Source organism: Papio anubis, chromosome 2 (genome assembly GCF_008728515.1).
Source record: "Papio anubis isolate 15944 chromosome 2, Panubis1.0, whole genome shotgun sequence".
Taxonomy (NCBI): Eukaryota; Metazoa; Chordata; class Mammalia; order Primates; family Cercopithecidae; genus Papio; species Papio anubis.
The window spans coordinates 72,886,166-72,909,172 of NC_044977.1; the positions used below are offsets into that span (position 1 = coordinate 72,886,166).

General features: G+C 38.5%; 1 protein-coding gene and 1 pseudogene across 3 annotated transcripts in view; both read left to right on the forward strand.

Moving 5' to 3' along the window:
* The window catches only part of SUCLG2 (succinate-CoA ligase GDP-forming beta subunit), a 278,401-nt gene that overhangs the window by 241,742 nt on the left and 13,652 nt on the right, over positions 1 to 23,007 (forward strand). For both annotated transcript variants that reach the window (XM_021934245.2, XM_021934246.2), the window contains exon 10: positions 16,905 to 17,025. In XM_021934245.2, coding sequence (XP_021789937.1) covers positions 16,905 to 17,025 — 121 coding nt within the window. The remainder of the gene's footprint in view (positions 1 to 16,904; positions 17,026 to 23,007) is intronic.
* LOC101019701 lies at positions 10,240 to 10,870 on the forward strand (annotated as a pseudogene). The gene has a single exon (XR_643638.3). The product of XR_643638.3 is annotated as a 60S ribosomal protein L12 pseudogene (transcript).

Consider the following 23,007-nt stretch of genomic DNA (forward strand, 5'->3'; position numbering starts at 1 on the left):
TTTCAGAGAATCAAAAAAGCTTTCTTCATCATTTTTTTTTTGTCAATTCACAAGACCTCCGCTTTTGAATAGTAGAAATAATGTTGGTTTTTCCACAGGGATTGGTTATAAATTCCTTCTCCACGCCGAAGTACACTGGCCTCTAGTGGATATCTGTCTCAGTTGTAGTTCATCTTGATCTTGCCTTAATTCACTTATTGTAGCACTAAATCACATATTTTAATAATTTTCAATAGTCTATATTAAGGAACACAATCAGAATTTCGGAGGGTTTGAAGTAGATTTTGTCATGAAATTGATTAAACTTTATGTGGATAGTCATATACTTAGCAATGTAGTTAACAAATTTAGATTATTTCCTGCAATTTGTTAAGATGTAATTGTGATGTTAATTCCACAGTACTTTTCACTTAACACACATTGCACTTGAAGACTTAAGGCATATGTAACAGATCATTATAGAAATCAGCCCAACTTACTCATGTCAGAGAAATAAGATTCTAATAGGATACCAAATTATCTCATATTCCCTGTACATAGTCCTGATTAAGAAAAAGAAAAGCTAGCATATTCCAAAGCAGTATTATTATAGTGGGATTTTTTAAGTGTAAAATTTAGGAAAATCATCTGTTTAAAAGTATGAATCTATGTCACTTTTTAGAACTTGCAGTTTAGTATATTTCAGTATGGCAAAGCATTCATTTCAATTTTCATATGTGGTCATTAAATGGTAAAAGCATATTCATGTTTATTCAACAATCTGCCATTAATTTAAGTGTGAAAAATATTTTATTGAAAGAGCTACCTAAATTCTTATTGAAAACTCTGCCTATCAGTGAACCAACAATTCAACCTTAAGTTTATTGATAAGTGACATCTGGTATTGGTTGTAGGTTCGTTCTGCCTCAGGGTCTCTCATGAGGTTGCAGTCAAGAAGTATGCCAGGTTCACTGTCATCTCAAGACTTGATTGATTGGGGCTGGAGGATCAGTCTGCTTCCAAAATGACTCACATGGCAGTTGGTAGGAGGCCTGAGGCCTTGGTTCCTTGCTGGATAGAAGTCTCTTGAGCATTCGTCCTTATGGTATAGCAGTTGGCTTGCCCAGAGTGAGTGATCCGAGAGAGAACAAAGAGGAAGGAGGCCCAGTACTCTTCATAACCTGGTCTCAAAAGTCGCACACTGTCATGTCCACCATATTCTGCTCATTAGAATGGATAGTGATCCAGTCTAGTCCATGCTCCAGAGGAGGACGATTAAGCTCTACATCTTGAAGAGAAGAACATTAAGGGATTTGTGGGCATATTTTAAAACTATCATGGGAGGAGATCTTCAAGGGAGAATTTGTCTCATGTTTAAGGAATGTGTTGCGTCTGGATGTATAGAAAGGACATTTTAAGCTCTGACAAGGATTTGAGCCAAGTTGGCCAGTAGGGTGACTGAAGGTGTTAGAGTGGAAGATTATAGGGCAAACCATATGACACAGTAGATCTGGAGTCACATGAGGGTTTAGGATTACCAAATGTGTGGCTTAGAGGAGTTACCTAATGCCTCTATACTGTATGCCATCTGTAAAATATGGGAAGTAGTTACCTTCTTTACAGGGTCATGGTGAGATATCAGTAAGTTAGGACATATAAAAGATTTAGGAAGAGCCTGGCATCTAGTAAGTGATTAAGAAGTGATAGCTACTTCAGCCTTAGTATGATTGCTGCCATATGTAAATTCATGCTGTGTAACTCTTCAGTCGTTTTTGTAGCCTGAGAAATCCTACTTGTGTCCTTCTCCAAACTTGCTTGGTTTCTTTTCTCTCTTTCTGTCTCTGTAGCTTTATTCTGCATTCCGTCATTCACACATGCAACAGTTTTCCAACCGAATATTTCATTATATGCAGAAATATTTTCAAATTCTGGCCAGGCATGGTGGCTCACACTTGTAATCCCAGTACTTTAGGAGGGCTAAGCAGGAGGATCACTTGAGCCCAGGATTTTGGGACCAGCCTAGGCAACATAGCGAGGCTCCATCTCTACCAAAAACTTTTTAAAAAATTATCTGGGCATGTGGCACATGCCTGTAGTCCCAACTACTCAAGAGCCTGAGGTGGGATTGCTTGAGCCTGGAAGGTCAAGTCTGCAATTAGCTGTGATCGTGACATTGCACTCCAGTCGGGGCAACAGAGCCAAGATCACATCTCATAAAGAAAAAAGAAATAGAAATTCTCAGATTATTTGAGGGAGAGGGAAAATCTGAAAGTTAGAGAGGGTAGCAACAGTACCAGGAAAGATGCACTGGTTTGGAAAGCATCTTCCAGGATATTGATACATCTGTGTAGTCATGGGAAATACATAGATTAAGCAGTAAGGACAGATGCTGTTCTCAGATACATTTTGTCTAGTAAGCCTAGTGTTTTTAAAAATCCAGAATTTTGGCTTTTGAAAACTGGAAAGATCTGGGCATAATAGGCCTACATTCCCATAGCAACAATTGGATGGATTGTGTAGCAACTGCCCCTTTTTAAAATGTCCTTGCTGGTATGTCAGAGTATTTTCTGTTGTCTTAATCTAATACCTGTCTACTCATTTACTCACCTGCCTGGCACTGAATTTGAAACCACATCTTCCAATTAAAATTAACACTCTGCAAGTCAGTTAGTCAATAGAATCTCCCATAAGAAGTACCCCCAACATCAAGGTACTCGATACATCTATAAAAACAGTCATTTGGAACTGTAACATGAAACTGGGATGGAATTCCTGTTCTCAAATCTGCCTAGGCGGACATTAGTCTTCTCAACTAGGTGACAAGAACTTTAGAGTCTAGTTAGATGGCATAGTACGAAAGGGAACTCATGTAGCAGAAATGGGCATTACAGGAAGCATTACCTACTCAAGACAAACAAAAAAATGGGAGATGACCTCAGCTAGCCTTGAGCAACACAGAAGACCATCCAAGTTTCCAGGTTTCCGGGGTAAGAACTTTGACATGATATTCAAGGCAATCATGAAAATAAAAAGGAAATAAAAAGGTGGCACATCAAGACATTTACAAAAATATTGTTGTCAACCCAAGAAGTTTTTACTTTGATAGGACACACAGTAGACATTAAACAGGTTGAAAACTATTTTTTGGATCTAACATATTGGAAAATACATGTTCATGTGATAAACCCATACTGAGAAACATGTGTGATAAGATGGATGAGGTAGGCATCTGCAAACAGGGACATTTGTCCAGACATTTCAGAGAATAAAGGAGAGTTACAGAGCAGGGAAGACAAAAGGAAGCTCTAGCATATCAGGAAAGCAAATGCTTGTCTACATTGTAGACTTAGGTACTGTGTGTGTATCTATCTTTACTGAATGCTGCGCAATTCCTAGAAAAGCCATGTGAAATTTGAGAGCTTTAGTTTCCTTCCCCACAGTTTTTCTTGGTTGTTAAGCCATCCTATACATATTCCTTTTGGGAATTTTTTTTGGTTGACTGTTAACAGCTCAATAACACAGTTTATTTGCTTAGTAGAATAGAATAATGTGGCTTTTGAGATAAATGTATGGTGACTACTTGCAGCTGGGTCACTGGCATTTTATGGAAGTTAAACAACGCCTTTTGTTCAAGATTGCAGATCTACATTTTTAAATATTAACCATCTTCTCGAGTTTGTCTCCACGTTACACATGTTCCTTCTTTAGACAGACTGGGAGACCACATGGGGATTCAGTCTTATTGAGCCCATCTTTCATTATGCTGAAAATAAGGATTGCAAGTCACCTTCTTGGTGGACTTTCCTTAGTTCTGTTTGTGGCTAATAAACTAAATGAAGCCATTTTAGTGCTGAGAAGCTCGTTTTCACCTGACAAGCCATCATCTGTCATTTATAATGGACAGGACCCAAGATAATAAAGCCTTTAGCTTGTTTTCCTTTTTCTGCCTTTAACTGGGGTGTAGATCCAGACAGCTAATGAGCAACAATTTCAGATTCTTAGGTATTAGCCATGTCCCAAAAAGAGCCAAGGAAAGAAATGTTTGTGATAATACTCATTTAATGGCTTGTGCTGAGAATGTGCAGATTTATTTGACTTTTATTTCATTGTGTAACCCATGACCATGGTTATCTTGTGGAGAGGGGGTAACTGAAAAAAATATTAACCTTCCAATTCTAGAAGGTTGAATGGATTTTCCCAAAAGCAAGCTGGGTTGGTCAGAATGGCACATTATCAGTCTTAGAAGGAAACAATGGCACACTCATCTCACAGTATATGGAGGAAAGTTTACTTTTTAAAATATTGATAATGACGGTGTATGTGGGGTTAAGGGAACCTGGGCTGGCAGCCTGGGATCGCTTCTGTCCCAAAGCTGAAAGAGAGAGAAGGAGGTGACTACTTGACCAGAAGAGAATATCCTGTAATGAAGACTTTCTTGAGATGCTCAGATACCTTCTGTGGAGGAAACAGCCACCCAAGACAATCATGCTGGGAGGGATGGGGGAATAAATGCCCCAGATTCCCTCTCCTCCTGCCAGGGTTCCCCAGATGTCAGATCCAAAAGGAACCCGTTAATCTGTTCTCTCTAGTCAGCCTCCCAGGTCCAAGAGGAGGTTGCAAAAGAGTGAAGAGGATCTGGAGAGGCCCCTGACAATTCTGCAGCACAGCTAGGTCCCAAATCATGATGTTTTGATAGTCTGTTTAACATGTGCCTCAGAGAATAGAATATTCTGGAATCCTTTTGGAAAAGGAGTCTAATAGCTAGAGAACTCTTCGAGGTCCACGAAAGGTTAACCATGGATGAGAGAAGGTGTGGCCAATCAATGATTTAGACACTTTGAGGTAGAAAGCATTTTGTTCAATTCCTTACTTAACAGGCTGTGGGGGAGTGCTCTGCCAATGTAGTTTGTAATTTGCTCCAGACGTGGTATACTGACATTTGCTGAACAGCTAAATAAATAGATCTGAGTTCCACACAACAGATAACAGCAAGGTCAGACAGTGATATTAGTAATTTTATAATATTATCTACAGCTGAGAATGTTTTTTGGCAACAGTGACACTTGATACTGCTGGTCAGTGTAGAAAGAATTCTACAAGATTCGATTCCTCCTGATATTAAATATTACCGGGCACCAGCCCTGCCCAGGCATTTCAGAGGAGCCTTAATTCAAATGGGATGTTGATTTTTATAATAAATGTTATAACTTTCTTGCATTATTGTTTATTTGGTTTTCCTCTTAATTTACCTGAATTTAAGTTTGAAATATTAATGAATTTTTTCAGCAGTGACTGAAAATTCTGAAATTTCAGAATTTAAGATTCTGAGTGTGAGGTTTGGCATTAGAGTCATTTTACTGGAATGAACAAAAGGTGGGGATTTGGGGAAATGAAGTGGAAACTTGTTTTTGTAAAGAAATTTGGCAGTAAATTGCCTTTCACAAATATACTAGTGAGATTTGTAATGAATAAAACATGTATGTGTTTTAAAAATACTTTTACTTAAAATAATTTTAATATAAATTTTAGCCTATAAGAAATAGCTTATAGATCACTGATATCTTCGCTGGAATCTTATGTTTTTACTCTTTCCAGCCAGATATTTATCCACTAGGATTTTGATATGAATCTTTATCAACCCCTTATTTTTCCAGAAAACTAAATGATCAAATAGGTTTATTTGAACAGATGCCTAAAACCTCACAGAATCATTATATTCCACCTTTGTTTTACATTAGATTTGTTATTTACAGAAACAGTGGGTTTTGCCATTAACTAAATTTGTCTTCATTTCTCTGTGGTGTGAAGTGTGAATCCGTGTGGTCCTAAGTTTTGGTTCTCTCTGCTTGGCTATTTTTTTTTTCTAATTGATGTTAATCACAAATAAAGGAGAAGAAACCACTCATAGAAATATTTTTTTTTCCCTCTTGCTTGTAGGGACAGTAACCCTGTGGAGACTGATATGTTGCAATGATAGATGGATAGACATCCTGTTTATAGATTAATAAATGGGTCCTTCACCAAGTTGCCAATTTTATGGGTGTTCTCTATATTAACCCTCCAACAAATGATGATGGATATTTACATGCATCAAGATGACATAAGTCTGAGATGATTGGACAAAATGTGGCTCAGAAAGAATGTGCCAATAAATATTCTTAATCTGCACCAATGTAGCTCCCATTACAAATGAAATACAGATATTGCATTATAAGCAATGAGTATCCTGCTTTGAAAGCAATTATCTGTTAAGCTGGAAAGACAGTTTTGTAACCAAATATTTCTGAACAGTCAATTCTAATAGCTGATTTGTTAAGAGAGAATTATATACCTCTTTTTTGAAGTCTTTTGATGCCCTTTTATGAAATAGTATGACCAAAATCTCTTTGCTCTATTTTTTTTTTAGCTTTGAATATCTCTGTGGCCAAATTATACATTATGGTAGTTTTTGCATGATTTATTTTAAACACACAGCACTCAAAAAAGAACCTTGCATTTGCCATTCTAAATGTTCAAGTGGTTTTTGTTTTGTAATCTTGACAATGGTTCTGATTCTCAGTTCAGAAGGATATGGGAACTATTGCTGGAAAAAGTAGAAACTGTGTTTGTGCTATTCCCCCAAATTTCTGTGCCCTTCAGTCCGTTTAACTCCTTGCCTCCTGTTCCTATTTATAATGCCAATCAATATTTCCGTCTTTAGATTTTTCTTCTTCCGAAAATCCTGTTAATACCTGACTTAACCACTACTACCCTGTCTGCTGACAACTACAGAAGCATTTATATGCCACCCTTGGCCTGACCAGGGCCTTTGTAGTTGCTATTCTTGATTGTGAAAGGCTTCTACTTTTGTAGATACTATAACTTTGACCTAAATAATGAAATGATGTAAGCATCTATGTAAAGAAGGACCCTAGATCTCTGTGCCACCTAATCACAAATATACCAGCTCCTACACACCTTTTCTGACAGCTCTCTGCAGATCACATTTCCAACCCATTGACGCTTTTGCAGAAAATGACTAAATTAAAGTGTTATAACTTAGAACACAGATGGTCTGCTAAAGCTCACATTAAGCTAGAATCCAAATTATTTGACCGGAAGATTTTTTCAAGGAGCATTACTTAGGTCTAATACTTCATAGAATATACTTTGGAGAACTTTGATTTAAGGAAACAGGTCCTTGTTTTGGGAGGAAGTATGGCTTTATAATTTATATGGTGCAGTATTCACATTAGTTTTTAACCTGTTAAGCTATACCAGTATTCCTAATGGAAGATGTCTTCATTCTCTTTAGAGCTGGAAGTCTATATTTAAATTTTTTGCTTTACATATACCTAAACCTACATAATTAATATATTCTTGGTGGTTATGCAGGATGTGAATTGGATTTCTTTACTGCCTGATCTTTTCTTTGTAAAAATTATTAAAGGAGGGGCAATGTTGACAGGCTACACCATTAGTTATAATTATGTGTAATTAATATGTGTCATGTAACTCCAAAGTTAAGGAAACAAATATATTATACACTTGCATTGACTCTTTCCTCCACTTCCATGACAGACATTGTTAACAGGTCAAAGATCTCTGCCATGGAACTAGAATGTGCCCCCATCATCATTCTCCGAGCAACCACGTACAGAGTTACCATGCCTTCCAGTGGCCATTCCACTGCCTGATATCTAAAATCTGTATTGATGATGATGTCTCACCATTAGAATTTTTATGACCATAATTTCAAAGAGTATTAGTGGCAACAGTATAAATTTCAGTGTTTCAGAAATGGGGAGGAGGAGCTATCAGTCTGCAGAGAGAGGTCTTGTTAGGAACATCTGTTTCAGCTCAGGACAGAGTTTAGTGTTTGAAGGCCAGGCCCCACTCTTGTACCTTCATGACCCCTCCCCAGCCCCATCTAACTAGGAAATGCAAACCATGAGCTCTGGACAACTCTTTTATCAGTAAACAGGAAATATCTTTATTTGTAAAGAACTAAAACCCATTGGTCCACAAACCTATAAAAGATATCTTACAAATCAAAAGATTGATTTTAATTCAGCAACAAAATTTGAAAGCAAGAAATACTTGGGCACCAGAATACAGGACTCAGAAGCATGTCCTTGAAGCTTGGAAATAGGACCAACATGGAGCTGGAACTCTTGACTAATCTTGGGAGTCTCTGATTATAGAGAGACTGCCAGAGGGAGTGGAAAGAACATGGACTTTACAGTAAGACTGACTTAGTTTAAATCTTGACTCCATTGCCTACTGCTGTGTGACGTTTAAGCTCATTGAGTTTGTTTATTTACCAGGGAAAGTTGAAATACATAATTTCTAGCACCTAGGAAAATTAACACTCAATAAACCTTAATCCTCCATACAATTTTGCTTATTCTAGCAAGGAGTAAATTCTAGAATGTAAGTAAAGTGAAGAATATAGGAAGAAGAGAATAAACAGAGTAAGGACAGATTAGAGTCTAATTAGACCCATTTCCCTAGGTTCACCTGACTGCTGTCAGAGGTCAACCTGAATGGAAACTTGACTCTCCAACAAGTTACTGTCCCCAGAGGATCTATCCATAAGATGTCGTTTCCATGCTCTCAGTTCAGAGAAGTTGGAATAAAATGATTGGTTCATCTCAACTGATGAATTTAAAATTCCCAAATCTTGTTTTGTATTAAGGGTGTTGTATAAGACATTTCCTTTTGATTTTGAGATTTTCGGGCAGGATCGTGGACTCACTAAAATTATTTCTTTTTTCCTTGGAAGAAATTAAAAGGGCAGAGTGGGAGGGTATCTTTCGAGGAATGCTATTTTTCACATGTCAATTTTAGCTATTTTGGAGGTATATGAATTGCTTTATTCCAAGGATCGTGGCATTTGAATTCATACGAAAGAAAATAATTTCAAACTCCAAGAATATACCAAAGGTAGAAATGTGAGCCTGAGCAGCTTGCCAGAATTTCAGCAGAAGGCAAATCTGGTCCCAATCGAACCAATCTGTTGGTTTATTTGTATTATTACAATAAAGCCCAAGATTGAATTCCTCACCTGAATCACTTCCTTATTGACTGAATCCATTTAGACTCCCCTCTAATTTAGCAGAGTATTTTTTATTAAAGCCAGGCATACAAACATCAATTATCCAAGCTGCATCTCATTTCCTTCACCATTTATTTTCCTTCGTTGGCTGCCAATGGATTAGAAGACATGATTAGAATTCATCAGGAAAATAAAAACAACAAAAAAGAAAGAAAAACGGTTTCACAAAAACAGATGCTTAAACAAGAGCAACAACGTTCAGAATTAAAATAGCTTGTGATTTTTTTTAAAGTCCTTATCTTGACTAATATAAACATGCTTGCTTGATTTTTATCAACCTCATGCTGCTGCAGTGGGACTAAATTAGCATTCCTGATTGGAATAGGAAAAGACAAAACCTAATAGTTGCACTTACTGTGCTTCTTGTATATGCTACAGTATTTCTAAATACAATGCAGTACTTAACTATTTGCAATAACCATTGCCAAGTGGCTGACTTACTGTGAAAGTTTTCTATTTGTTCACTTCCAGTCAATGTCAGGGAGGAAAAAAGAACAAAACAGAGGCTTTCCTTCTATGAACTTGTTAAGGTAACAGGTTTTGTTTTAAAGGAATGTTATTAAAGTTGGTTGGACTCCTTTATGTAATTGGCCACCACTACTTCCTGGGTACCTTAGTGTTATCAGTGATGGCAAGAAAATAACACAACAAAGAGAGACAACGTAATGTCTGAAAAGTGTTATCAAAGATACATCAAATGACACAAAGAAGGAGGGGTGATGGAATACTTGCGGTGAATTTGAGGGGAAATGAACCAAGTCACATCTATGTCAGGTTGGCAAACTATGATCTGTGGGCCAAATCTGACCCACCACTTGTTCTTGTAAATAAAGTTTTATTGGAATACGACCATGCTCATTCACTTACATATTGTTTGTCTATGATTGCTTTCATGCTGCAACAAGGGTAAGTAGCTGTGACAGAGACTGGCTCACAAAACCTAAAATCTGTACTGATAGAGCTCTTAAAAGAGAAATGTTGTCAACCCCTGGTGGATGTCAGTGGCTCCCCTATCATTACCCAGCTGTTCCTGACTGCCCTGCATGTGCTGTAGTGAAACAGACATTGGTTTGAACTATAACTGCTTAATAACTAGAGACCCTAAATTTTCTGAGCCTCAGTTTATCTATAAAATGGAGGTTAAAAATACATATATAGCTCTCGGCTTTCAGCTTGGAGGGGGCGAAGGTGCAACTTTCTTCGGTCGTCCCGAATCCGGGTTCATCCGACACCAGCCACCTCCACCATGCCGCCGAAGTTCGACCCCAACGACATCAAAGTCCTATACCTGAGGTGCACCGGAGGTGAAGTCGGTGCCACTTCTGCGCTGGCCCCCAAGATCGGCCCCCTGCGTCTGTCTCCGAAAAAGGTTGGTGATGACATTGCCAAGGCAACGGGTGACTGGAAGGGCCTGAGGATTACAGTGAAACTGACCATTCAGAACAGACAGGCCCAGATTGAGGTGGTGCCTTCTGCCTCTGCCCTGATCATCAAAGCCCTCAAGGAACCACCAAGAGACAGAAAGAAACAGAAAAACATTAAACACAGTGGGAATATCACTTTTGATGATATCGTCAACATTGCTCGACAGATGCGGCACCGATCCTTAGCCAGAGAACTCTCTGGAACCATTAAAGAGATCCTGGGCACTGCCCAGTCTGTAGGCTGTAATGTTGATGGCCGCCACCCCCATGACATCATAGATGACATCAACAGTGGTGCTGTGGAATGCCCAGCCAGTTAAGCACAAAGGAAAATATTTCAATAAAGGATCATTTGACAAAAAAAAAAAAATACATATATAAGCTTATTGTAAATTCGTTGTAGATGCTCAATAAATGTTAATTTCCTGCCTGACCTTACTACAGTCTATGTAGGTGTCTTAAAACCAAAGACTTCTCAAACTCTGTCATGGCATTTGCTCTATGAGGCTCTGCATGATTTGCAAGGGGGCCCATCTCGTTTCCATCACTCTACTTCTCAGGCCCCAGGAACCTGATACTCCAGATTCTGTTCAGTTTCTCAGATGCACCACACTCTTTTCTGTCCCTCCACCTTTATACATAGCATTCTGTTGTCTTAAGATACTTTTCTCCCTCTCTTAATCTTGATCTACTTGCCATCTTCTGGACTGCCCTTCAGACTCTAGCTTAAATGTCTCTGCCTATGAGAGGCCCTCCCTCACCACCTAGTGTAATATGGGTCTTGTCCCACTACTCACATAGGACCTAGCATTTTCCTCCCCTTCATAACTATTATCATGGTTTGCAGTTTTAGATATATAGAACCTTTTTGCCTAATTTTAAAATCTTTCTTGCTGGCTTAGCTACTGACTACAAGCACAGGGCCCATAGTAGGCCCTGAAGAATATATATATTAAATTAATAATTCTTTTTATTGAGCAATCTTGCAATTTTTTATTTCATTAAGGGGAGTCATTATCATGTTGAAGAAAAAGCTGAATTTGTTAGACTGACAACGTACAGGCTGCATAATTTGACACAAGTTGTTTTTACCCCTCTGAGTCTTGGTTTTCTCATCTGCGAAAGGGAGGTAGGTGATATCTGTCTCACAAGTGTATGGCAGAGTTGGCTGTGGTAATGAACATGAAGAGACTAAGCCAGCACTCATTATAGGGCTTCTCTAGGTTTGCTGGCTCAGAAGGATATTTGACAGTAGATAAAGCTGTGACCCCTTGATTCTCCCAGATCTTCACCTCAATCTGGGGATGACCTCCTGTGATACTCATGTGTTAAATGTGTTAGTACACATACAGTAATTAGAATACTGAATACAATCTGCTAAATGCTTTAGTAACATTAATTATGGTTGTGTTTGTGATTGCTATTCATATATCAACTCTTAAGGACCATGGACACTTTGCCTAAAAAAGTACACATTTAGACAAAAATTCTATAGACAGCTGCGAAAAATTCACAATTCCTCTGAAACTCACAATCCTCTCCTGAATACATATGGTGTGCACTAACACTTGCCATTATCTGAAACTCATAGCCCTATCCTGAATGCATGTGCTGTGGGTTACCACTTGCCATTGGAGGTCTTGGAGGCCATATCCTGTAGGAGCAGGGTAGCCTTGGGATTTAACTACTATTATCCCCCCAAAATGTTGTGTTTGTGAATTCACCTGACTGGGGAATCCCTAATGTTCATCAGATAATCAAAAGGATCCATGTTCCAAAGAAGAGGTTTAGTATTGATTTTTGTTGGTTTGTTTATTTGGGCAGTGGGGATGATGTTGACAGAAGCTTGATAAATAGCAAGGGCTGTAGCTGTTCTTTTTTCAAAGTTTGGTTTTTACTTTTAATTGTGGACTAAAATCTGCAGCTAGAGTGTGTTTTGCAAAGCAAAACACCCACAGACATTTGAAAAACTTGCACGTGGACTGCCCGACCACCTGCACAGCTGCCAGTGCAAACTTGCCTTGGGATCAGCTGTCTGGGGTCTGGGGACCTGGGCCCTGTATCTGGCACTTCAACTTCCTCATTAGATGATCTTTACTTTTGTGAAACAGTAAATAGCAACCCTCATAATTGTCACCCGAGAATTAGAAAAAGCCTCAGTTCCCAAAAGCACTTGGGATCTTCCGGGAGAGTCTCTGGGTACTTAAATAGACCTAACACTGAATTCTTAAAAAAAAAAAAAAAAAAAAATTCTCTTTGCCAGGGGGCTGGGGGAAGATAATTAAAAGTTACTGTTGATAACGTCATGGAACAGCAGTTAGTAGTTGTAAAATGAATGAACATGTGAGGCACACATTGACAATTTGACATGCTTTATAAATGATAATAATAATAATGATGTCACGAGGCTTTCATTTTTAAACTATCTTAATTTCATTCCCAGTTTGAGATTGCAGATTACAGTAGTTAATTATAGAAATTGGCCCAGAGTTAAACCTTAAATCAGATTTCCATTAAAGTGCATGACTGCAGCAAATTACTTTACAGTAGGAGAGAAGGCGAGAATACCATAATCTCTGGTTGAGTGGCATCTTCTCGCCACCCAGGGTGGTGACTTCCCTCTTAGGGTGCTGTGGTATATCGTGTGTCCTAAACAATCCCATTTCCCTGAGCTAAGCAGCCTGCGTATTTCTAGGTCTTGTTGCTCTTCTTGTAGAAATCTCAATTACTTTGTTAGTATTGGTCATACTCTTTCTGCTCCTCTATCTTCCTCATGACTTCTCACTCTCCCTTTTGCATTTTCTCTCTCTCTCTTATTCTTTTGCATTCTCTCATGGCTTCTCTTACTGCTTCTTGTTCACTCATTCTCTTTCTCACTCTCTCTCTCTCTCACCCCCATGCTCTCTCATGGTTGTTCTGTATTTCTCATTGTCTCTCATGCACTCAATCTCCTCTGTCCTTCTGTTCCCCTCCTATAACTTCTCTGCTGCCTTTCAAGGAGGCTACTTTCAAGACTTGCCTCCACCCAGTTCTAAAGAAGGAAGAGGCTAGGCCTGGCGGCTCACACCTATAATCCCAACACTTTGGGAGGCCAAGGCAGGAGGATCAGTAGAGGTCAGGAGTTCAAGACAGCTGGCCAACATGTCAAAACCACGTCTCTACTAATAATACAAAAACTAGCCAGGTGTGGTGGCAGGGGCCTGTAGTCCCAGCTACTCGGGAGGCTGAGGTATGAGAACCCGGAAGGCGGAGGTTGCAGTGACTCAAGACTGCACCACTGCACTCCAGCCTGGGCAACACAGTGAAAATGTGTCTCAAAAAACAAATAAATAAAATAAAAAGGAAGAAATAAGAGGATCCAAGTTCCCATCCCTGGCCTCTGGCACCTGACAATCTCGGCCTCACCTGTATTATCTTAAGTTACTTCACCATTCAACCATTAGTTCCTCAATAAACTAAGTTGGGTGACATATCTGCCTTTATCCTGGCTGCTCCCTTTATCTCAGATCCTGCTCTTTTTTTTCTTCTTGTCTACTAGACCGTCACCTCTTCCAAAAATCCTCTGTCATATCAGCAGCCTGCATCACTGCCTCTGCGCTGGTCTTGGCTGTGTGAGACCATCTGTAGACCCTGTATTGTCATTGCCAGTTTATTGGTCTGGCTCTCAAACTAGTCTTTGAATTCTTCCCTGAGGACAGTGATGATATTTTATCCTTCTGCATATCCCAAGAACTTAATTCTGTACCTGGTACAAAGGAGATGTTCATCAGGTGTCTGTTGAAATTAATTCATTCATTGTTAAACCATTATTCGTACATGATTATGCCATGTCACGGACTGTGCTGGCTACTGATCATTAAAAAATGGAAAAATACATAATCTTTGTCTTAGAGAAGCACAAAGATGATCCAAACACGGGAGTTGCATCTTGGGGTTGGGGAGAGGAAGGTAAGAGGAGAATCAAGTACATTGGAGAACAACAGCTATTCATTTCTCAGTAAGTCTAACAAAGCCATTTATTCCTCTGCAGTTAGAAAAGAAGGCTTTTCCTGGGGTTCAGCACCAACTAAAGTAGTTGAATTTTAGGCACAAGTGGTTGTATGAAGAGTGTCTATTTTTAACGTCGGACTCTTAATTAAACACGAGATACTGATACATGAGAGACTTATGGGAACTGATGCCAATTGAGGCAACACTGATTCACAGCTCCTGTTTGACATTTACTCCAAGGACTCACCCACTAAGTAGAGTTGAATCAGAGGGTCTCAAGCCCCTTCTGTCCTTTTCGCTCCTATCCCTCACTCCTGCCTGTTTAGGTGAATTCACATAAGATTATCATGTGAACTATAATCTATAAAATGATCATAAAGCTTTAGATGGGTTAAACAGAGTCAGTGATTCTAATTTGATGAGAATTCCCTGAGAAGTTGACATCCAAACTTGTCCTTAAGGAACGTGCAGGCCGGAACATGGCAGAGGCATGCAGGTGCCAATGTGTGTTTTACTAGAATGCCAAGTTCCTCTGCACAAACCTTACTGAGCCTCAGCAGGTCCTGAGTTTCTATCACGGACCCCGTGGAGTCATTCTTGCTCCTGAATGTTTTTCTTCTATTGTTCTGGCAAGTTCCTCTCCATCCCACAGTTATTTGGAAACTGCTGCTGTACCAAGTCTCAATACTAACAGCATTTAATAGCTGTCATTAGAAAGCAAGCTTCTGCTTACCAGTCGGCCTGCTGTGAATGGTAATGGGAGATTTCTTTTTTGGGAGTAGCCCCAATCTCTAATTGGTTTGAAAAATATTGTTCATTTCTTTGATTCTTAAGACATTACCTTTTTGTTGAACTTCAATAAGTTTGTATTTCCATTATATTTAAATTCAGCATGAGCTGCAGTCTACTGAAAAAGGTTTTCTTACTTGCTCTCTAGGTAGCCTGCCCACTTTCATCACTGCTCGCTGAATAAATGCATGTGTAAATATCCATTAAGTACATTTAAAGCCATGTGGTAAACATTTCACATGTATTATCTCATTTAGGCCTTTCAGCATCCTGTGGGCTAGGTCCTCTTTTTATTCCTGTGATACAGATGAGGAAATGTTCAAGAGAGGTTCTGTAAGTTGCCCAAGGTCCCAGCCCTAGCAACTGACATCAATGAACAAATCAGTAGGCAATCTAGGGGGCTGACTTTGGGCCTGGCCACAGCCACATGACAGCTATGTGACCTTGGGACAATATTCCCTGAATGTACCCGATGGCTTTCTGGGCTAGAGAGTCAACCTTCACCGTACCTTATGAATAGGGTTCTGGAAAGGCTCACTATAAAAAATAAGGATTTGTGTAATCCACTTTCTAAACAGTTAAATGCTATACAAATGTAAGATATTCTCTTCTCATATGTTTAGTGTAGGTAATTTAACACACTGAAATAATGGGATTTTTATGCAGCACATATATATATGCTTTACAATTAGTGTGGCATAATTTAATTGTGACTCTATTGTTAGAATTTTGATGCCTCCAGCTTGATGAATAGCCATTTTTCTGTGGGTGTTATCAATTAATCTAGGTAATGAATTCTCTTCATTATCTCGTTCTTCATGTTAATTATACAGGATTTTCTGATGCCTATTTATCAAGTCAGGACAAGTAGAGTTTGTTTGTTTGTTGATTTTTTTTTTTTTTTTTTTTGGCCCACATGCCTTTGAATATGGAATATGTACAAGCAAGTTAACATGACGGGTTTACATTTACATTTCTGAGAAGCTCCAGTCAGTAGCTTGACTTTCCTTACATTGTTACTTATGCTATAAGCTTGCATCTCCTTATTTCAAGAGTCATTTTCTTAATCAAAAAGGTTACTGTCTAAGATAATTAAACTATCCCTGATTTTTGAGAACATAACTTCTAGCATATCAAAGAGGTATTAAGGAAGCATGAAAACATTTGAATCTTTTTTACCTTTTAATACAAAACAATAAATGGTTTCTAATTTTGAAATATTGTGTGAGGCACCATGACATATAAAAATGTAATTGTAAATCGGGAGGAAAAAAGCCTAAGTGCAAGATATTTTAAATGATACTACTTATAAAAAGAATAGACAATATTTTCAAAAAAAAGAAGACATTATATAATAGACAAATGAATGATGATTAAATTCATTTTGAGTTCAAAAGAGTGATTGATGGGAAAATTTGGTAATGTTATGTTGTGATATTTATTAATTCATTACTAATATGAGCTTGCTTAACATGTTATCGATCTTTTTTGTATTTTGTGCTCTGTTTAAAACAAAAACAAAAAACAAGGAGTCTTATCTTAATGGTCTCTATTATTTAGCCAGTTGTTTTTGAGACTGTTGGTGATCAGCATTTTGATGGGTAACTTTTTATTTTTGATTTCAGGTTGAAGCCATCCTTGTCAATATTTTTGGTGGTATCGTCAACTGTGCCATCATTGCCAATGGGATCACCAAAGCCTGCCGGGAGCTAGAACTCAAGGTGCCCCTGGTGGTCCGGCTTGAAGGTGAGTCATGGTAGATTTCCGCTGTGCCAGTACCCTCTCTCCAAGATCAGGTGACCAGCATGTTCTGGATTCACAGACTTCCTAACAGAAGGAAACACTGGATTGTATAATATGAAACAAACGCGATACAGCAGGATTTCCCTGGGCCTCTAACAAACTAATGTGGGTTGTAGCTCTCCAAGTATGGCAAGTGTTATGATTCTCCAGATATCCCAAACTTACTTCAGAGTGAAAGCCCTTTTATTTATGAATCATTTTATGAGATTAGTGTTTGGGGAAAAACACTCTGAGAAATGTTTCTCTGAGAATTATTCATCATAATTAAGGATCCCAAAAAACTTTCGTTTTTTGGCTTATATTTGTCAATATTTACTTGATTTAATTGATAAATTTAATAACTGAAATTTCTTGGAATTTAAAAAATTCTTAAAAAATAAATTGTATATTTTTATAGTATTTTTATATATCAGTATGTATTACATATTTTGTGAAAATAACTGTTTTTAAAAAGTTTTAGTAAGAATAATGATATTGTTTTACAGGTTTGTAAATCCTTTTCACATCTAGATTATCTGTATCTACATAAAATGTTATAACATGTTTTGGTTGAAGTATATGAAGAAAATCTGGCCTCAGAGACATACGTATTTTTCAAAAAAAAAAAAAGAAAAAAACAGACAGAGTAGTTTTGTCTGTCTATGTGTTTGTTTGTTTGTTTGTTGCCCAGGCTGGTCCTGAACTCCTGGCTTCAAGTGATCCTCCTGCCTCAGCCTCCCAAAATGTTGGGATTATAGGCTTAAGCCACCACACCCAGCCAGGGGGAGTTTTTAATGCTCTTTTCATATAGTTTTGAATATTCTTTGGTATTACACTAAAAGTCTATAGCTAATAGTTTATTGAAAATTAGTGTCCATGTGAAATCTGAAACTATCTCGATGAATTTTTCATATTCCATTAAAACCCGTTGATCTGTCTTATACATCATTTTAAAACCCGTTGATCTGTCTTATACATCATTTTAAAAATCATTCATTGATTATCCAGAAATTTGTGATTATGCAGATCTTCCAAAGGTTGTCTCATTTCAATGTACTATATTAAAAAAAAATCACATGTGTTAATATTACCACCATCATATCAGAAAAGCTTTTTATTAGGAAGCTGTGAAGTTCACAGGGCAGGTGCACATTGTCTAGAATTTGAATTTCACTTTATAGTGCAAATTTTATCAACCACAAGACAGTTAAGTTGTTTTCCTTGATGGGACAGACTCACTTCACTCATGTTTAAGAAAATGTCTGCCAACTAACCAAGTCAGAGCAACTATAGTGTGTCAGTCTTTATTCCAAGAAATTTCATGGAATTACAGCATTTCATGGAAAAGCGAGCAGTTTAGCTTGATACCCAGACGATTGCACAAACACTTTTCCTCACAACAGTTCAGGATGCTGCAGAAGTGCTTTATGTGTGTTTATCATTTGGTCACAAAGAGAATCAAAAAATGTGTACTCAAGGGTTGAGGTTTAGTGAAATAATTTTTTTTTTCTGTACTGTGAGTGTGTGGTAGTAAAAAGTACTATGATCAGTCGGGGTAGTGGTGCATGCCTCTAGTCCCAGCCAATCAGGAGACTGAGGCAGGAGGATTGCTTGAGCCCAGGAGTTCAAGGCTGCAGTGAGCTATGATCATGCCACTATACTCCAGCCTGGGCAACTTAGCAAGACCCCATCTCAAAAAAAAGTACAATGATTACTAGCACAGTATGGTGCCACTGCCTTGATTCCATGATAACATGCCAGCAGTTTTGCCTACCATTACTTTCGACCTATCAGTACAAATGTCAACATAGTATTCTCTTATTGTTATTATTACTACCACTATTACTATGAAAGCGGTTTTTACCTTAAGGAGCTCCCTGCAACCCCGTCTAAAGTGTGTTAGGATGTTTTCTCTAAGGTGAGGCAGTTGATGACTAACATGGGATAAATTTCAATTACTCACATTATCCTAGGGGTAAAATGAAAACCCAAAGGGGCAAATATAGTAGATTATTTACCTGGAAATTAATATATTAGATCTAAGAAAGCTAACCTAACTAATACTTTGATCAGGTCCTGTGAGCCTTTGTCTAATGTTTACATGTGGTAAAGTTTAAGCATTAAGAAGTGTTTCTTAGACAATGGAGCAGATTTGAGGCTTGATGGCAGCGTGGGCTTCCCTCAATGTCTTATTTGGTTTAAGCTGATGATGATGAACTGAACACCAGGAGGAAGGGGGATCTGCAGGGAAAATGGGGAGAGGATGTGAGTGATAAGGCAGGAGAGGTGAAATATGTCACTGTGAAGTGAAACTGGTCCCAGTAAGGACACGTCTACAGGGGACAGTGAAGGAGGAAGGAGATGCAGAGGTAAGTGGGCACTGGTGAGGCAGAGAGCAAAGTGATGAACAGGGCATGCAGAAAATACAGACCTGGAGAGTAGGAAGAGAAAGGACAATGAGAATCAAACATACAGAAGAGCAGGGGTATGCACTGACAAAAACATCAGACCCTCCTCCAAGAGCCATGTCTCCAATGACAGCAGCATGAGAATGACCTCGGAGAGGCTGGGGGTGGAGGTGGGAAACAGGTCCGTCTTACCTTGCAAGGGGACAGGGCTTGAATAAAGAACAGAAGATGGAATATTAACTCCGTACAGAGCACACGTTGGAAACAAGCACTGGAGAGAATGCCTAAATCCAGAAAAGTGCAAAGAGGCCAGGGGACATCATCAGACACAGAACAGGACCCTGGCTCGGATCTGCATTCACCCTGCCTAGAACAGTTAATTCCACCACTCAGCCAGGGGCCCCTGTTCTCTACGTATTCTGGGTGTTAGCGGCAAACCTTGGGCTCTAATACGCCGAATGAAAATGTTTTCAAAGCTACTCAGCCCAGAGTCAATCTACCGAGGCTGGCTTTTTGATAGGAGGTAAAGGCATTATCACTGCTCTCATTTCTTTGTCTTAGAACCTAGCGTAACTGAAGACTTGAAGAATGAATAGCCACCAAGCATATGGGACACAGCTGAAAACTCTGTGACTGCCTCTGAACTCTTTAATATCCATAGGTTTCTTTCTCTCCTCCAGCAGACCAAAGGATCACATACCATCCTGTAGCAAATAGGAGTGCAAATTGTGACCTTCTTAGCATACCGAGCCCATGCTGAAAAGGACACGATTTGTACTCTTCTATTTGTGGTTCCAATTTGTCTGTATTTCAGAATCCAGGATAAGAAAGTGTCCACCCGGAGGAGGTACAGTGCCTAGTCAAGAAAGCGAAAGACACAGAATGTGTTTATAGTCACAACTTTAGAGAGAGTTTAGGGAATGTTAGAGAGATTGGTAAGAATGAAGGGGGTGGGATAATTGTTTTTAAAGATATTTGGCAAAAGAAAGACAAAATGTTTATGTTGCTGAAACAAACCTTTTGGTATTGGGTGGAAAATAAAATTGAGAAGATTTGGCTAAGAGAAACGGGATCCAGTCTACAAACTATCTGGAGGTTTATTATTAGTATATTAAGAGCTCAACTGGGAATCATAATGCACACCTGAGAAACAAGCAAATTTCTCTTCAGAAATATCTGAGACATAGAAGTTTCCTCCAGATTTAAATGGGACAGTAATAAAGAAAAATGAATTCTTAAAAAAATTATTATATGATGTTGGTGGATTCTGATAAAGAACTATAAAACCACTGAAAACATTTTGTATACTGTGTTTGGTTGGCCAAAACGCTTTGTACACTGACTGTATAGAGCTGTCAATAAATGCACATTTCTCAACAGTTTCATGGGTTGGGCCAAGTTAACTGTCTAGGTTATTTTTGTGCCAAGTTTTGTATACATTTCAAAAAGGAAAAAAAGAAAACCTCATTTCAGGTAATTTGTTCTTTATTCATACCAGAAACAATTGGTTACAAAGGCTGAATTTCCCCCAAATATGTAGCTGTTCATTTCACCCAAGAGTCTTTTGAATAAAAATAATCCTCTGTCTCAGTTGGTGAGTTCTATTCTGATAAGGCAAGTAAATACATGTAATTATAAAGTTACCATTTTCAAAGAGGAGAATAATCCTTTCCTTATCCACTGGTAAAACAGCTTGTAATTATTATACAGCTGAGAACAAAGTTTTGTCCACAAAATCCTACTACATCAAGCCTGATTTGATTGATTAAGACTTTTCTCATCAGGATATTTTTAATACATTGTGGGAGGGCAACAGAATCTTTAAACTGTGGGCTACATGTTAGAGAGACTTATGGCAAGGATCCTGGATCTTCTGAATGGTCACAGAACAAACAAGAAGGCCACTTACTGTATTCACAGGAAATAGATACTAGTAACAAAATGTGCCATTGGGTTTTGAAATGTCTGCTACCTGGGTCACTGAAAATCTCACAGTTCTTCAGACTGTTGTAAACATGTGGCAGCATGCCTGAAACTTAGAAAGTACTTAATAAATATTAGCAATAGAAATTATTTACCATTGTAATTCAGTCTCTGGTAACATTTTTCCATCACATCTCATTTTTAGTGTCACTTGGCTTTGTAATAGCTACTGGGATGATGAAGACCCCTTTTTACCTCACTCTCCCTAGCTAGACAATGGTGTGTGTTCTGGGAGTCTGAGCCAATTTTAATATTGATATGAATAAAGAACCTTGAGAAATTCATCCATCAAAACAGAGTATAGTGTAATGTCAGGTCAAATAGAAACTACCACTAAAAGTGTCCAAAATGTTCCCATCTGTTTGTACCACTTTATCGTTCTTTGTCCTTGCAGACAATGAAGACTTACTCTATTTAGAAAGAACAGAAGGAGCCAAATCATACTCTAAGGTTGGATAAACTACAACTAAATGTAGAGAAAATTGTGGGAGAATAAGAATTTATGTTTTGACGTAGAGGAAAGCAAGTGAAAAATTTAGATGGAAGATAAAAGACATTTCCCAAAGGTCCCTGTCATTGGCAACTTTTTCTCCACTGGAAGTACTGAGAACCACTATTTGTGACAAGATATTTTTGTTTTGGTTGTTTTTCATTTTCACTGAGCTGTCCCTGCAGAAGAGCAGTTTCCTGTGCAGCCAGTTCTGCATGTGGTTTATGAAGTGCCTTTAAAAGGAGCGTAACTTCTCCTTTTGTCTGTCACATCTCTCCTTGGATGGTCCCCTGTATTCACACGTCTTTCCCTACATGTATTCTATCCAGTGTTGCAGCTACGTCTCTGATCCTCTCCCACGCTCTTATTGAGTTCTGTTTCTGACTTTCCCAAGTCCATCAACTATGCCATCATTCTCCTGGTTCACAAATTTAAATTCCTTAGATTCCCCTTGTTCTCTCATCTCCTTTCCTCTCTGCTCTTGCATCCATATCACTTTATATCTGTGGCAATTCTGCTTGGGTTTTTGGTTCTACCTAATGTCGTTAACTCGGTACCTACTCAGTTTTCCCACTCTCTTCTTTTAGCCATAACATATTGCTATAAAACCATTACTCTCTCCAGGACAGCCTTCTGATCTACCCAGGTGCTGGGCTTCAGTTTTTACCACTGTTATGACCCCAGTACCAACTCTCAGGTATGGATGATGACTTACTTGATGACTGACTTTTGATCCTCTACTCACTCCTTCCTTCTTCCTTTGCATTGATTCAAATCTTACCTATCCTCCAGACTCAACTTGAAAATTCTCCTTTTATACTACTCTGCTAACTCACATCTCTAAATCTACTATAACTATAATAGTCCATGTTGAATAAGCATAAAAGTGGGTTGTGCCAATGAAAGTGAGCAAAGCTACTCTAGACGCAGACTTTAATGGAAACATTATCAGGAGTCTGTATTTCCTTAGTCTAAAAAGCATTGCCTTGATTTGCATTTAGTTCCCTTTATGGATAATACCTTCTCCAAATTTCTGCATTGTTTCACCTATGATCAGTGCCAAGA